This window comes from Bacillus rossius, chromosome 5 (genome assembly GCF_032445375.1).
Source record: "Bacillus rossius redtenbacheri isolate Brsri chromosome 5, Brsri_v3, whole genome shotgun sequence".
In the NCBI taxonomy this organism is placed as follows: domain Eukaryota; kingdom Metazoa; phylum Arthropoda; class Insecta; order Phasmatodea; family Bacillidae; genus Bacillus; species Bacillus rossius.
The window spans coordinates 80,442,331-80,460,024 of NC_086333.1; the positions used below are offsets into that span (position 1 = coordinate 80,442,331).

At 41.8% G+C, this 17,694-nt stretch overlaps 1 protein-coding gene and 1 non-coding gene across 2 annotated transcripts in view; one reads left to right on the top strand and one right to left on the bottom strand.

Annotated features, from left to right (window-relative positions):
• The window catches only part of LOC134532102 (CD151 antigen-like), a 67,484-nt gene that overhangs the window by 33,582 nt on the left and 16,208 nt on the right, over positions 1–17,694 (top strand). Inside the window, exons 2-3 of the mRNA XM_063368410.1 lie at positions 13,020–13,122; positions 13,864–14,055. Of these exons, the coding sequence (XP_063224480.1) occupies positions 13,036–13,122; positions 13,864–14,055 (279 nt within the window). The 5' untranslated portion in view covers positions 13,020–13,035. The remainder of the gene's footprint in view (positions 1–13,019; positions 13,123–13,863; positions 14,056–17,694) is intronic.
• Trnav-cac (transfer RNA valine (anticodon CAC)) lies at positions 6,482–6,554 on the bottom strand. Its single transcript has one exon. It is a non-coding gene; the product is annotated as a tRNA-Val (tRNA).

Below are 17,694 nucleotides of genomic sequence, written 5' to 3' on the forward strand. Positions count from 1 at the left end.
ATCCATACAAAAAGTGATAATTCAATAAAAATTATTCAATTTTATTCAAAAAAATATGCAATAATTTCATCAATGTTTTGTTATGACGTCACGTTTTAACTATCGTCCGTAAACCGACTTTACAGACAACCAATTTTTTTATAACCCATGTCTCTGTACAATTGGATACAATGAGAATGGTCATATAATGTCTATAATTATTGTAACAATAATTCTTAGTTTTCATTTTCATTCTTAACTCGTGATACACCTGATATATTGTCTGTGTGTGTAAATGTGGGTGTATGACATGGCTTTTAGCAAATATAAAATTTTCATTTCTTCTCTAGATTCAAATTTTACCGCCAAAGTAATAAATTTTTCCCGTCAAGCAGGACTGAAGACTTAAAATTTATAGAAATAAACATATATTGAATATTTAATCTTCTCCCTGTTCATCGTAAGTCACAGCAATGGAAAATTAATAACTATACTTGTTGCAAGTTATATTTCTAACGGTTTTGGTGGTTTGTATAATGATATACTTTTTTGTATAATTTCAGAGACCAAGCGGTATAATATAGGTTGGCTCTACTGGCACCCTGACAGATTCGCTTGTAAACCATTTGTCAAGAAATATTTGGTAATACTACAAGAAAAAAATATATATTCTGAATTTGTATAACACATTAGTTGAGACCTGCAAAATTCGCGGATTCATTCGGTGATAGGCTAGATTCAAACACATATACCTCTTAGATAATATTGCTATTGGCTTACTGTTCATCTGGACGAATCTCAACCAGTTATAAACCCTCAACCAAAGAAGGATCGAATCACAGACAAACCAGCTGAGACGACTTACAATTCGGCAGCCAGTGAACTTGCGTTATTTGCCCGAGTGTACAGGGGTATGTGCAGTCTATCCTGAAGGCCATCGAAACCGCGAATTTTGCAGGTCTCTACACATTAGACATTACTATGGTTATTTTTTTGCATGTATGAAGCACTTTTTTTTAAACAACAGTGAATTTTCTGGCACGGTGGTTGGCCGGTTCTTGCACGCTCGGCTCAGGCGGAACGTGACAATGAGTAACGTGACAATGAGTCATGCTTTTTCGTGCGTGCAGCCGCCGTTCATCGATTTGTAAGACGTTATCACGTCAAAACGCGAGTTTTCCCGGTCGCTCCTAATGTATTCCCGCTGCGACCAGCGCAGGGCGTATCGTCGCGGACTGTGGACGGAGGTGGAAGCCTGCATTGTGTGCGCAGAGCGCGTCCTTGGCAGCCACAATCGACTTCCGGGTCCGCTAACCCCCTTCCCCCCTCCTCCGTGTGATCGCGGGTCGCCGACATGGAGGCGCGGCTGTTATCTGTGCGATAACCCCGCCCGAGCTATCGCGCGTGCCGCAATACTCGCCCCCGCCGTGCCGTGGTTATCGTGCTCTTCCCGGTGGGTGGCGTCACGCGCTATCTCTAGAGACCGGAAAAATTCGCGAATTCGTCTCGCGATAGGCTAAAATAAAAATAGTTATACCTAAGTGCTGCCTCTGCTATTGGCTCACAACTCACCTGGATGACGCTGGGCCAATGAGAAACACCCAACCAAAGCTTTATCGAATCACAGGCTGCTACGTTGGGACGTCTCACAAGACAGCAGCCAATGAGTGGGTGACATTTGACCGAGTGTACGCAGAACTATGGAGTTCATCCTGGAGGTCATTGAACCCGCGAATTTCTCCGGTCCCTAAGTCTATCTCAATCCATTTCTGGGGGTTTGGGGATGGAAAAGGAAGGGGGGAGTAGTGAACTGGCTTTCAGATTCTCTTTCGGGTTTGTGGAGGGTTGGGAATGCTTATTTCTGTTGAGCCCGAAGGGGGGGGGGGATGAGGCCACTTACACCTTCCCCCACTTTCCCCCACCCCATATGTCTCCTGTTTTCGTCCCTGGTGATGATGGACTACTTTTAGTAATGCACCTGGTTGACGCCATAGTGGAACACACAACTCAACGCAAGTAAAAATTGAAAACTAAATAATCTAGAGCAGCGGTTCCCAAAAAGGGTTCCGCGGAATCCTGGTGTTCCGTGGCAGTCACAGGGGTTCCATGAGTCAGGACGTGTGTCATAAAAAGCAGGCACAATAAATTATTGTCAAATAACTTCCTTTGAAGAAGTTGGAGTTCCGCCAAAAGAAAACTCGATTATAGAGTCCCCATGCCGAAAAAAAAAATGGGGACCGCTGATCTTTAGAGATGTTAATGGGAAATAGTTTTTTTAACATCACGCACATTATTTGGACCTCTTTCAAGCAATGCAGACGATTTAACCATCAACAAAATATCAAGCCACGTGGTTCAATATTAGTTGCCCAAGTTTTGTTTGTTGGCGGTCGTTCTGGCCCCTTTTTTTTATTTTATGCTTCTTTAGGTGCGTTATAAAAAAAATAATGAGTGAATTTTTACCTTGCGGGCGCATTATGCAACGAAATTTTCACAGGATAAAAAAAAGCTACAGACAAATAAAAATTATATATGTGCTTTTAAATCTCATACTTTAGTGGTCAATACTGGTCCACATCAAATAAACATTTATTAATTGAGAAAAATTATTGAATGAGGTGTATTTTCAAATGTCATATTTATGAGTGAGGTTATGCTTCCGTATGTATAATTTATTTGAATTATTAATTGTTACATAAATTTAATATTTATATAATATAAATTAATGAATTAGAATAAAAATTCAGCATATTTTATGATAGTGATTATTAGAAACCTGCAAACTTCGCGGGTTCAATGACCTCCAGGATAGACTCCACTATCCTCTACACACCCGGGCAAATGCCACTTGTTCATTGGCTGCTGACTTGTGAGTCGTCTCGACTGAGTGTCTGTGATTCGACACTTCTATGAGTGAGGGTCTCTAATTAGCCCTCATTACTCCAGATTAACAGTGAACAAGGTGGTAGAAGCAGCGCTAAGGTATAATTATTTGATTTGTAGCATATCACGAAATGAATCCGCGAATTTTGCAGGTCTCTAGTGATTATTAATTTAAAAATAATCCTTCATTTTGCTAAATAAAATAATTTTATACACGTCTTCATATTAATATTAAACTAATTTTTTTTTTTTTTAATTTATACTGTACCAACGGTTTTTATAATATAACCCGTCCTTTTATTATTATTATTTTTAATTATTTGCACGCAAAATTAAAGTGTTTTACTACGCCAAGTAAATAAGTACACGCGCCCAGTTTTGTTTCGCTAGTAGTTATGGACCCACCCAACAAATAGCGTCACATGTCGCGCGAAACAATGTTTCAGTTTTCATTGTAAGTGTCGCCTTTGTAATAACTTGTAACCGCCTCGATTCACGTCTGTCCGCCTTCCCCCAGCCGCGCGACAATGCGGTGCGGGGCGCGCGGTAATTGCGGCGCCGTGTTGCGATAGTTACGGCACGGCGCGCTGTTCCCACGCCCGGCGGGAGAGACACCTGACGCGACCTCTTCCAGGAACACCCTGTAGCCGCGGTCCAGGGGTGTCCAACAGGGCGGCCCGCGCATCCTCTGAGCACCACCCGGGGCTCTGCCCCTGTCTTTTAACCATGTAACAATTTTCAAAATAAAATCCAAACACCACGTGATATGTGCGCATCGCATATCTTGTTAGTAGGGACTGGAAAAATTCGCGTATTCAATGACCTCCAGAATAGACTCCAAGATCCTGTGCATACTCGGGCAAACGTCACATGTTCATTGGCTACTTACGTGTGAGGCGTCTCAATTGGGAGACTCGTGATTCGACACTGCTTTGACTGAGGGTCTGTAATTGGCCCACAGTCCCCCAGGTTAACAGTGAACCAATAGCAGAAATCGCATAAAAATACAATTATTTGCATTTTAGCGTGTCGTGAAATGAAGCCGCGAGGTTAGGTTTTTTGTGAATTCAATTGACCGTAGACTTTCGACTTTCCACGACAAACCCAAGCATTAAAAAGAAAGGAAAAAAGAAAATTCCTATAAACTCAATCAAGGCCCCAGACAGCCCTGATAGACGACTCAGCTAAACTGATGTATGAACCATAAGTAGGGACCGGAAAAAATTTGCGGTTTCGATGGGCCTTCAGGATAGTCCAGCATTCCCCTGTACACTCGGGGCAAATGACGCAGGTTCGTTCACTGGCTGCTGACTTGTAAGTCGTCTCAGCTGGTTTTTGACTGTAATTCGATCTTTCTTTGGTTGAGGTTCGTCCAGATTTTACAGTAAGCCGATAGAGAAAAAAAAAATCATTTAAAATGTATATGTGTTTGAATTTTTGGCCTTTCGCCGAATGGATCCGCGAATTTTTCCTGTCTCTAACCATAAGGTGTATAAAAATGAATCACGACAGCTGCAAGTTGATCTGCGCTCATGGCTACTGATGAACTGCCCTTCTGGCGTGTCTACGGACGTAACATTAGTAGAGCCCTGCAAAATTCGCGGATTCATTTGGTGATAGGCTAGAATTCAAACACATATAACTCTTAGATAATTTTACTATTGGCTTACTGTTCATCTTCACGAATCACAACCAATTATAAACCCTCAAGCAAAGAAGGATCGAATCACATACAAACAAGCTGAGACGACTTACAAATCAACAACCAATGAACTTGCGTTATTTGCCCGAGTGTGCAGGAGAATGTGCAGTCCATCATCCGGAAGGCCATCGAAACCACGAATTTTGCAGGTCTCTAAACATTAGTTTTTTGATACGGACACGCCGTGACGGATGGGTGATATGGCGGGTACTCCAACATGGCTGCACCGTGTCGTGTCGCAGCGGTTATACGTAACGGACAGCTTGCAGCCCATGGACACCTGCTGACTGGAGGAATTTTGGACGCGCGCTCGCCAGGACATCGGCCGGGCGCGGTCGTCGCCTTCCGTCTGCCCGTATTTGGTGGCCGACCGCTATCTTCACGTGCCGGTCCCCGGCTCCCCGGCGAACAGCGCTTCACCTCGTTCCAGCTCTTTGGTAGGGACCGGAAAAATTCGCCGGTTCAATGACCTCTAGGATGAACTTTATAGTTCTGCGTACACTCGGTCAAATGTCACTCTCTCATTGGCTGCTGTCTTGTGAAGGTGTCCCAATGTAGCGGCATGTGATTCGACACAGCTTCGGTTGAGTGTTTCTCACTGGCCCGGAGTCGTCCAGGTGAGTTGTGAGCCAATAAGCAGAGGCAGCACTGAGGTATAACTATATGAATTTTTAGGCTGTCGTGAAATGAATCCGCGAATTTTTCTGGTCTCTACTCTTTGGTAACCTTTTTGACGTGAACACGTCTGTAAAACTGCTTCCACATGGAGGCAATAATAATAATAATAATAATAATAATAATAATAATAATAATAAAAATAATGATAACAAAAATCGGGGGATACATTTTATGGTGTTGCAGCTGCATATCTATCATCTCCATCCAAAAATTTACTCGCACCACTTGTCGACAACTCTTCGTGAAAAGGGCGTACTTGTACGCTCGGCTCAGGCTGAACGTGTCAATTGTTCCTGCGTGCAGCAGGCGTTCATCGATTCCACGGTTTAACCCGTGTTTTAAACCGCTCTGGTTGAAAGCAGCCAGTCCTGGACAGGATACACCCTGCAGTTCGCTAACCCCACACTGCGAACACGAGCAGAGTGTGGGCAAAGACACACCGTGTTTGCAGACGGGTGACTCAGCCGTACACTGACTAATCGGTACCAAGAATGCGTGCCGAAAAAGAAAAACAAAAAAAAAAGGCGAAGATGATGATTAAAACTTGGTCCTAGGAACAGACCACGCATCACCGAAACCAAAGCCACGCCTACCGAGCATGTCTTAGAGACTATAACATAAAAGGCATCTAATATATTAGCGCCGCAGTGGTGTAAACATGAATTTGTTCAAGGGGAGGGGGGGAGGGAGAATTGGAATTTGTTACTCATCAAAACACTTTCGTCAAAAAGTGGTTTTTATTCCAATATCAACAAATCACATCCTGCGTAGTCTGTATTTCTGGGTCTTGCAACAGCTCACATTAAATCATCCTAGCCCAACATACCGCTTTCAAACAATTTCTCGGAAATTTTTAAAATAATAATAAGTGGGTGGGGATATATCTTCCCCATCTCCCTCCCCCCCCCCCCCCCCCCCCCTCCTTCTGTTCCTAACTGAGCGGGCGTATCGTGCTAGATAGAGCCTAGCAGTTCGTAACTGAGCCTAGCTCATGGGTGTAACCACTGTCACCTACAACTAACTGCTTCATTCTTCTCAGTCAATTATCTGCATGATTGCTGTGCGGAAGAAACTCGTGACGAATTTAATCTATATAAAGCTTCGCTTATATCCTCACCCTCACGTATGTTCGATATAAAATCATACTACAAGGGGTGCGCACGAGGAAACTTGTTTTCAATAAATTATTCGTGCTATGAAATAAACGTTCTCTCGAATTGCAAAAAAAAAAAATAAAAGTGTTTCCGCCCGGGATCGAACCGGGGACCTTGCGCGTGTGAGGCGCACGTGATAACCACTACACTACGGAAACCCGTTGAAGTTGACCGCTTAAATAATAGGATATAAGCGGTTACATAATTAAATATTTTTTGTAAATTGTTTATTTTATTTATTTATTTTCTTAGCACCCAATATACTCAGTTGATGAACAGTGGCTCTCTGAGTATAGGGCTTGTCGACATGGTTACAATTTTTATGAAATAGATGTATATGATTACATACACTATTTCTAATGTATGTACAATATATACTTACATTAGCCAGTATAAAAGTTATATTAAAAATTTTCTAATAAAGGATTTTATGTTAAACAATTAAAATAAGTATTAATTAACAGAGTCTGTTGAACATTAGATCAATCTATTTCTAGTCCTATTCACATTAGTCACCGTAATTGTGTAATGATACAAAAGGTATGTTTTTTTTTTTATCAACCGAAGCCTTTTAGTTTTAATATTGGTTTTAATGACTCGGTTTTAGATTATACTGTAGATCTTCATAGAAAAATAAAACACGGTTATGGATAGCATTGATAGACATCTACCCGCGGCTGGAGTTGTTTTGAGGCAGTACATCCATACGACAGAAGCAATCTGTTTTGTGTGTGTGTGTGTGTGTGTGTGTGTGTGTGTGGAGGGGGTATCTGCAATCTGCTGTTCCCAGAGAGTAGAAACCGTCAGTGGGTTTTCGCAAACAAGGTTCAAGAAGCTGTAGTTAGAAAATTTGTAACTAATCCGCACACTCTATTGTTCGTATGAATTTCTTTTTTTAACAAGTGTCGCCCTTAGGCTAGTTCCACAATGTCACGGGAACTAAACAAATGGCAACCAATGAGAGTGAATTTCAGGGTTACGAAATATTAATTTAACTAAAGCAAATAATTTGCTTGTAGATAATATATAATTAAAAATAAACTACAGAGTAATAATAAAAAAAGGCCCTACTAGATATTCTTGTACTTGAAACAATTTTTAAACATATTTCCAACAACATAAACAAACATGGTTACCATTGCCAGGGCCCCCACATGGCCGGTGCTACCGTTGCTATGGCAACGGGGCCCATGGGTCTAGGGGGCCAGCGAAGGAAAGAAAAAAAACTTAAAACAAAAAAAAAGAAGTCAATTTTAAATAAATCATAGAAAACAATTAAACAGTAAGGCCCAAATTTAGTTACCGATGAAATATTACACCAGAGTAATATTATTCGTAATATACTGTGCGTACAGAACGTGTCTGAATCTACAATTGTGAGTAACAAAACCACCACCAATTGACGTGACCCTATGTTGACAGTGCAGAACACTTACACTCATTTTATTGGCCATTATTCAAAATAAATTTACGTTGACAATCGAAACACTGACTTAAAACTAGTTTTAATGTGTTTTAAAAATAATTGTGAACATTTAAAATATATATATATATAACTAAAACAATATACATAAAGGAAAACAAACAAAACATTTTTTTATCTCTGTAAAAAAAAGGGATTGGGGGGGGGGGGGGGGGTGGCATCGTGACTTCTAGCTTTGAATATATATACTGTATAGAAGTCGCGAGTGGATAGGATTTACTCTACGTTTTTCAGAAGCGTATAATGAGCATCTTGGGAACTTCACCGCTGCAGTGCGCTGCCGTAACGCCCTGTATCGTCTTAGTTGTTATTTATACGTTAGAGCGCAGCACTGTCGCCCACTGTCATTCCCCGCACCCCTCATCCATCATTCACTGCAGCTCAACGTCGTTCAACAGGAGGGGGAAGGGGTGTCTGAAGAGTTGGACACTTGTCCGCTAGGGACCACCACAAGTGGATGCCCTAGAGATGGTGGCGATTGCGGCGGTGAATTAACCAACTACCTCAAAACCGTATTAGAATTTTTAACCTGGGCTGGCGACTTCTATACAGTATATATATTCAAAGCTTCTAGCAACGGGGCCCACAGAATGATGTAGGAGGGGGGGGGGGGGGGTCTGACCATCGCAGCCAACTACACGGCTTCTATTGGTCGCAGGGAATAGCTCAGCATCGCCGATCTGATCCGTACGGGTCCGTCTCCGTCTGCGTGCTATTGTAGACCTCCGTTAAGACACCGTCTACGTTTACGTGGTAGATCTCTTTTCCCGCGTCATTGTAGCGACCACGCACTTACAGAGCCAGTAAGCCCGGCCACGCCACCGACTTCAGCGCGAGTTCTGTAGCGTGTCTCATTTTTACATTGCAGGGGAAGCCTTCTTTTCACAGACGAGAGAGCCAGACGCCCGATCGTGCATCTTCGGTGTTTTTTTTTGGTTCATTGTAACTCATGATAACTAATAGTCAATTAGGTTAGGTTAGCTACATTATAAATACTTTCAAACATTGTGGACGGTTGATTTGGTTAGCATAGCTACATTAAAGATACTGTGAAATCATGTAAACGGTTTCATAGCCCTGGATAGCTACATATTAAAAAAGTTATTTGCTAAGCAACCATAAAACGATTTTACAGTATTTTTAATGTAGCTATACTTACCTAATGTAACCAACCATCCACAATGTTTTAAAGTATTTATAATGTAGCTAACCTATCCTAATCGACCGCAAAATTTAATGCCACACCGGTTCATACAATGAGATAGAACGGGAAAAAAAGCGAGCATGAATTTCGGGGAACTTCGGGTGTGGCTCTCTCGTCTGTGAAATGAAGGCTTCCCACATTGCAGTACAGAGTAAATAGCGACCACTGTTGCCAGGTTGCTACTACTTGGCTTGTTAGCATTAACTATTTTTTTTATTGCAAATCATCGTTATTAAAAATATTGTTTTATTTTATTATTTATTGATGTTTCTAAGATCATAAAAGAGTGTCTATTGACTGCTGTGGTCATTCTAACTGAATAATATTTCACAGGAGAAACTATTTGTGCCAGTGGGTTACTATTATTAACAAGGCATTTTCCTTAAATTAGGTGCTATGTTCAAACAAAGACAACCAATATTAAATTATTAAAAAAAAAAAAAAAATTCATTTACAAACTGTTGAAACCAAGATGGCGTATTTTGGGTTGCATCTCCTTAGAAGTTAAATTCATAATCGTACGATGCTCTTGTAGAAATACAACAAGAAATAATATTTACAAAAAAAGGGGGTTGTCTGTAAAGTCGGTTTACGGACGATAGTTTTACGTGATAACGTCTTAATAAAACATTGATGAAAAATTGCATACCTACTTTTTAATTTTCAAAATATTATTTACAGTTATTTTCAAATTTAATTTAAATAATTTGTTTAAATATAATCACGAATAATTAGTTAAAAAGCCCGCCTTAACCTGTTTGATATTATAGAAGATTTTCGCGCACAGTGGTTGGCCGGTTCTTGCACGCTCGGCTCAGGCGGAACGTGACAATGAGCCATGCTTTTTTCGTGCGTGCAGCCGGCGTTCATCGATTTATAAGACGTTATCACGTCAAAAAAAAAGATATCTCATTCTTAATTTTACTTTACAGAGTACAGTGTTTCGTATACATTTTAATTTTTTTTTACTTAACATCAACGATGGGTCTAAATCTTGTATGCTCCATAGCGTGCATCTGGTAACGGAGCACATCGAAACAATGCCAGAGCTAATGGTACAACACGTCCACTGGAAAGAGAGAGCGAATGTTCATCAAAATGCGCCGTGCAAATCAAGGACGTGTCACGCCGCGACGCGCGTCATGACGTCATCAGTCTGGAACACACGACGTGCACGCGTGCAGCCTTGGCAGACATGTTTGGTACAGTCAGCATCTCCACCTGCAAGAAACACGACAACACTTGAAACAACGACAAGACAGGAAACAACACGACTTGTGTGAAATATGTTGACTTGTGTGAAATATGTTCACAATTCAAATCTTAACTGTTACTTTCAGCCAACGTAATTTCGCAATGTATCCGACACCTGTTGGTATCGTTAGTAAATAACTATATTAACTACCAGTTATTATCTCACAACACGTGACAATCAATTTGAGAACACAGTTTTTCAACATTTAAATTTTCTGGGATATGCAAAAGTTTTAGTTTACCATTCTTCCGACGAAACATTTTTTAATTTTTTTTTATTTGCATTAATTACTAGTGACTTTTTATAAGTAATAGCATTATTAGGTTTTAACGCAGGAAAAATAACACCCGGTACAATTTCTTGCTACAGTATGGTTGACAAATATAAACATTTTTTTAGTCCCTACTATACTCTCATTGGCTGATTCGCAATAGCGCATAGGACGGTCGTGTACATAGGAGACAGGTCGTGCGCATATAAGGGACATGAATCTATGTATTTTATTTCTGTAACGGACGCACGGCGCAACAGCCAATGAGAGCAGAGTATGAAACCATTTTGGCGGTACCAGAAAACGTTTCATATTTATGAAACATATAGTGGCATGAAAATGTCTATGATCAGGCGTAATTCCTGCTTTAAAAATTTAATAAATGCTATTACTTACAAGTAGAGACCGGAAAAATTCGCGGGTTCATTTCGCGATAGGCTAGACTCCAAACTCGTACACCTTTATGCTGAATCAGCGATTGGACCACCGTTTATTTGAAGGACTCTAAGCCAATGAAAAACCTTCAACAAAAGACGTATCAAATCACAAGCATCCCAGTTGTCGCGTGTCACGAGTCAGTATCCAATGAGCAAGTGCAATTTGTCCCAGTACATAGAGTATCATGGAGTCTATCCTAGAGGTCATTGAAACCGCGAATTTTTCCGGTCTCTACTTACAAGTGACTAGTAAATTTTGTAAAAAAAAAAAAAAAAATGTTTTGTCGTTAGAATGGTTAACTAATTTTTTTTATATAATCTTTATTTATTTATACGTTGAAAAACTGTGCTCATAAATTGCTGGTCAGATGTCACGTGATAATCCCTGGTAGTTGATACAGTTGCTTGTTAAAACTGCGAACAGGTGTCGGATACATCGCGAAATTTCATTGGCTGAAATCAACAGAAAGATTTCAATTGTGAACAGGTTTCGCACGGGTGGTGTGGTGTGCACAGGTAGCGTGGTGTGCACATGTGGTGTGCACTCGCTCGGGGTTTATACGTGTGCACTAGGACCACGATGCGCCGCGGAACATCACACATCTCACATCTGTCTTGGCTGTGCGTGTCTCGCCTTCAGGAGCTCGGCGGGTGACGTCACCGCGATCTGCACGCACGGCGACGCGTGACCTTGACTGAGCCTCAGCAGCGCCGTGGCCCTCTATGTTTTTACAACAACACAATTTGTGTTTTGGTATTTACAAAAAAAAATAAAAAAAAATGGGAGTGGCTGTGTCACGGACACGGCCGTGTGTTGTACGTGAATACGTGTACGTAACAGGTTAATATTTTATATACAAAATATAAAATACGCTATTTTTTTAATTTTAACACCATATATGTTCACTGTACTATTTTACACTATTATCTTTGAAATATTTGTGCAATGGGAGTGCATGACTTGATGTGGGCTTTTGGACATACGCCATTGCTTAGCACATGTATGTCTGCAGAAGAAAACTACAAAAAAAACACAAATGACAAAAAACACAAATGACAAAAAACACAAATTAAGCAAAAATTGCTGTTGTCAGGATTTAACGCCACACAATATTCCACAACAGGAATATGGTCAATAAACAAGGAAAAAACAAAGAAAAATGGACTAACAAAACGAAAAAAAAAAACACAAATGATGACAGCACAAAAATTCCGAACCCAAAAAAATTCAACACAACAGTTGAAACGAGACAAAAAACCACAGCAAAACGAAAAGACGAAACAAACACAATAGTTTTCCAAAAGAGAAACGAAAAAACCCCCACAAATGATGACAGCACAAAAAATATTGAACCCAAAAAATTCAGTACAACAGTCAAAACGAAACAAAAAACACGACCAAAACGAAAAGACGAAACAAACACAACAGTTTTCTAAAACAGAAACAAGCGACGTTTCGGGAACTGCTATCTGCTCCCGTCCTCAGGCAGAGACGCACATGGTACGGAAACACAGGTGCGACTGAGACAACCACCGTGCGAGAAAATCTTCTATAATATCAAATAGTTTAAGGCGGGCTTTTTAAAAGCAGCAATTAAAAGAAAAAGATTTATTTGTCTAATTTAGTCATTTCAAATTAACAATTTATTGACATTGATTTGATTTCAGTTTATTTCTATAACTAATTGTTCGTGATTATATTTAAACAATTTTTTTAAATGAAATTCGAAAAAACTGTAAATAATATTTGAAAATTAAAAAGTATGCAATTTTTAGTCAATGTTTTCTTATGACGTTATCACGTAAAATTATCGTCCGTAAACCGACTTTAATTAACAACCCCCCCTTTTTTTAGTTTGTAAAAAATTATGATGGTTAAACATTTAAAAATAAACAGGCCCGGGCCCACCCTTGTGTGGCGGCCATGTAACGTGACGGCGGAGTGACTCGACTCGTGCTGCGTGCTGTTGCAGCGCGCGCGCCGGCAAGATGGCGCCCAGCAAGAGCCGAGACGCCGACTGCTGCAGCGTCAACTTCCTCAAGTACGTGCTGCAGATCTTCAACGTGGTCTTCCTGGTGAGTCCTCGGGGTGCGCGGGAAGCCTACAACTCACGTAGTTTCGGTTCCCTGCAAGAATTTCCGAACATTTCCGAAGTCTTGCGTTTTTGGCATTGACGCCACTTCAGCCGCTAAATCAGAAGTTTCCATTTAAAACAAGCATGTTGTGACTGACCTAACCTAACCTAACCCATCGATTTTATTAATTTCAATTTTCGAGAGAAATCCGAAGTTGCACGAACGTGGTAGCTTTGAATATATATACTGTATAGAAGTCGCCAGCCCAGGTTAAAATTTCTAATACGGTTTTGAGGTAGTTGGTTAATTCACCGCCGCAATCGCCACCATCTCTAGGGCATCGACTTGTGGTGGTCCCTAGCGGACAAGTGTCGAACTCTTCAAACACCCCTTCCCCCTCTCGTTGAACGACCTTGAGCTGCAGTGAATGATAGGTTGGGGGGGGGGGGGGGTTGCGGGGAATGACAGCGGGCGACAGCGCTGCGCTCTAACGTGTAAATAACAACCAAGACGATACAGGGCGTTACGGCAGCGCACTGCAGCGGTGAAGCTCCCAAGCTGCTCATCATACGCTCCTGAAAAACGTAGAGTAAATCCTATCCACTCGCGACTTCTATACAGTATATGTATTCAAAGGTTGTAGGCTTCCCGGGGTGCGCTCCGCTCTCGGTCCATAGAGTAAGTGAAGGGAGAGGCGCCACTCCCATGGTAATGTACGTGGCGGGGACGCGGTGTGGCCAGATGGCGGGCGGCGCCGTGCTGGGCGTGGGCGTGTGGACGCTGGCCACCAGGCACTGGCAGCTGGCGCTGCTGTCGACGGCCAGCTACGCCGTGGCGGCGGGGGCGCTGGTGGCGGCGGGCGCGCTGGCGCTCCTAGGCGCGCCGCTGGGCTGCGTGGGCGTGTGGCGCGAGCACCGCTGCCTGCTGCTGCTGGTGAGCGCGTCGCCCTCTGCCCAAACACTCCCCTTTGCTACATTCCCAGCCAGTCAGGTGGCGATGGGTGGGGACACCTGTGTTTCGCGAATACATTTCGTGTCAAGGTATTTCACAAAATACTGTAGCTTTTCTCCTGCGGTTATTGGCTGAGGTCGGTGAGAGGTGTCGTCCCGCTCTTGACGGGGCCAATGAGAATGTGGTCACCGTACTGCTGCACCCTCAAAATTTTCCATGACTCTTAGAAAAAGCTACAGCGTTTTGTGAAATACCATGACATGAAATGAAATCGCGAAATACAGGTGTCCCTAGCTATCATTCGTTTTTTTTTAATTGCCTCCCACAATGGAAGCAATATTTTAAAGACGTGTTCACGTCAAAAGAATACATGTCTGGACTCTTGCTGCCCCCGGCTGCTGCCTCCCCCGCCGCTCGCAGCCGGGAAGCCGCATGTGCGGGCAGGGAAGACTTTTTTTCACAGACGAGAGAGCCAAATGCCCGAACGTGCTTCTTCTGCTTTTTTTATTCATTGTAAAAGGTTAGGTTAGCTACATTATAAATACTTTAAAACATTGTGGACGGTTGATTTGGTTAGGATAGCTACATTAAAGATACTGTGAAATCATGTAAACGGTTTCCTAGCCCTGGATAGCTACACATTAAAAAAGTTATTTGCTAAGCAACCATAAAATGATTTTACAGTACTTTAATGCAGCTATACTTACCTAATATAACCAACCATTCACAATGTTTTAAAGTATTTATAATGTATCTAACCTATCCTTATTCGACCGCAAAATATAATGCCACACCGGTTTATACAATGACGTAGATACCTGCAAAATTCGCGGATTCATTCGGTGATAGGCTAGAATTCAAACACACATACCTCTTAGATAATTTTGCTATTGGCTTACTGTTCATCTGGACGAATCTCAACCAGTTATAAACCCTCAACCAAAGAAGGATCGAATCACAGACAAACCAGCTGAGACGACTTACAAGTCGGCAGCCAATGAACTTGCGTTATTTGCCCGAGTGTACAGGGGCATGTGCAGTCTATACTGAAGGCCATCGAACCGCGAATTATGCAGGTCGCTAAGTCAATGAGATAGAACTAAGAAAAAAAAAAAAAAAAAGCGAGCATGAACTTCGGGGAACTTCGGGTGTGTGGCTCTCTCGTCTGTGAAATGAAGGCTTCCCGTGCGGGCATGTCCCGAGGTCCGCGCTGCGACGCCCGCGCTGATTGGCCGCCGGAGACACGTGTCCGCAGGAGTGGCCGGACCTTGGGCGCCCACGCGAGTGGCTGACCCCGGCACACGTGGGCCCGCCGCTCCGCGCTCTGCGCTCTGTGCTCTGCAGGCTCTGTGCTCTGCGCTCTGCAGGCTCTGTGCAGGGCAAGACATGTCTCTAGGGACCAGAAAAATTCGCGGGTTCAATGACCTCCAGGATGAACTCCATAGTTCTACGTACACTCGGTCAAATATCACCCACTCATTGGCTGCTGTCTTGTGAGACGTCCCAACGTAGCAGCCCGTGATTCGATAAAGCTTTGGTCGGGTGTTTCTCACTGGCCCAGCGTCATCCAGGTGAGTTGTGAGCCAATAGCAGAGGCAGCACAGAGGTATAACTATTTGTATTTCAGCCTATCGCGAAATGAATTCGCGAATTTTTCCGGTCTCTACATATCTCCTTACTAGAAACCGGAAAAATTGGCGAATTAATTTCGCGATAGGCTAAAATACAAATAGTTATACCCCAGTGCTGCCTCTGCTATTGGCTCACAACTCACCTGGATGACGCTGGGCCAATGAGAAACACCCGACCAAAGCTTTATCGAATCACGGGCTGCTACGTTGGGACGTCTCACAAGACAGCAGCCAATGAGTGGGTGACATTTGACCGAGTGTACGCAGAACTATGGAGTTCATTCTGGAGGTCATTGAACCCGCGAATTTTTCCGGTCCCTACTCCTTACTACTTTCTATGACAAAAAAAAAAGGTACTTTATCTGAAAAAAAGTACTAGATTGTTATTTTCTATTGTTTCATACCATTTAGACTAACTTTTTTTCCATGTTGATACTCTCATATAAATTACGGAAGCAACTACAAATACTAAAAAAAGGGGGGGAGTGGGGGTTGTTTGTAAAGTCGGTTTACGGACGATAATTTTACGTGATAACTAGAGACATGCAAAATTCGCGAATTCAATCGGTGATAGGCTAGAATTCAAACACATATACCTCTTAGATAATTTTACTATTGGCTTACTGTTCATCTGGACGAATCTCAACCAGTTGTAAACCCTCAACCAAGAAGGATCGAATCACAGACAAACCAGCTGAGACGACTTACAAGTCGGCAGCCAATGAACTTGCGTTATTTGCCCGAGTGTACAGGGGAATTTGCAGTCTATCCTGAAGGCCATCGAAATAGCGAATTTTGCAGGTCTCTAGTGATAACGTCATAAGAAAACATTAATGAAAAATTGCATACTTTTTAATTTTCAATTATTATTTACAGTTAGTGCATATTTCATTTAAATAATTTGTTTGAATATAATCACGAACAATTAGTTGAAAAGCCCGCCTTAACCTCTTTGATATTATAGAAGATTTTCTCGCACGGTGGTTGGCCGGTTCTTGCACGCTCGGCTCAGGCGTATCGTGACTCTTTTTCGTGCGTGCAGCCGGCATTCATTGATTTATAAGACGTTATCACGTCAAAAAAAATTTACTTGGCGTAGTAAATGTCTGTGATTTTTAGGCCTCAATTTGCGAATGTCAGAACTGTATTTATTACCCTTGACACGTTTATTGATTTGTTATGTATTGTTTTGGTATTTAAAATAATTATATATTAAGCCGTTAATTATTTGATATTATATTTACACTTTCTCATGGTTCTAATTTACGTGGAAAAAAGCATGTATTCATTTTTTCATCATAGCTTGCTAAATTAATGTGTTCCGGAACAGTAAAATCTGTACCTGATTAATATTTCCATTTTTTTTCAAGTAGTCAATTGAACCAAACAAGTTTTTAATTTATTTCTTAGTTAACTTTTGTTTAATTTCACAGCTAAAAATGTTTTTTGGGATGTTGCTTTTCAAAAAAAGAAGGCCCAGAACAGCTTTGGTAACGTTGTTAAAAGAATAAATATTTGCTTTCCGATAGCATTTTGAATGTATTAAAACAGGACGGGATATGAGTGTAAACGTGCTGAAACACTGTTGGGAAGGAGGGGGGGGCACTGGTTGCTTTTGGGAGCCGGCCGCCATCTCGGAAGACCCTGACGTTGAAAATTTCCTAAAAACACGTTAAAAGTTTTCATTGCGTCCCAAAGTTTCTCGGTATCGATGGAAGATTTCCCATTTCGAGGGAAAATATTCCCATTAAAATCCCAAAAAATCTCGGAAGTCATGACTACTCCCCACTGCGGCTTGGCTCCCCAACTGCCAGCCGCCAGTGAGACTCCGGGGGTGACTTTTGACATTGACCTTAACCTCGGCAATCATAGATGACCTCGACAACCGCAGCCAACACATCAAGCACTCCTAAACGTTGCGGACGTCGCATCGTTAGAACATAGCTATCAAACCCATCTTGGATTTTAAACTTCTGCTCTCTTACTCCAC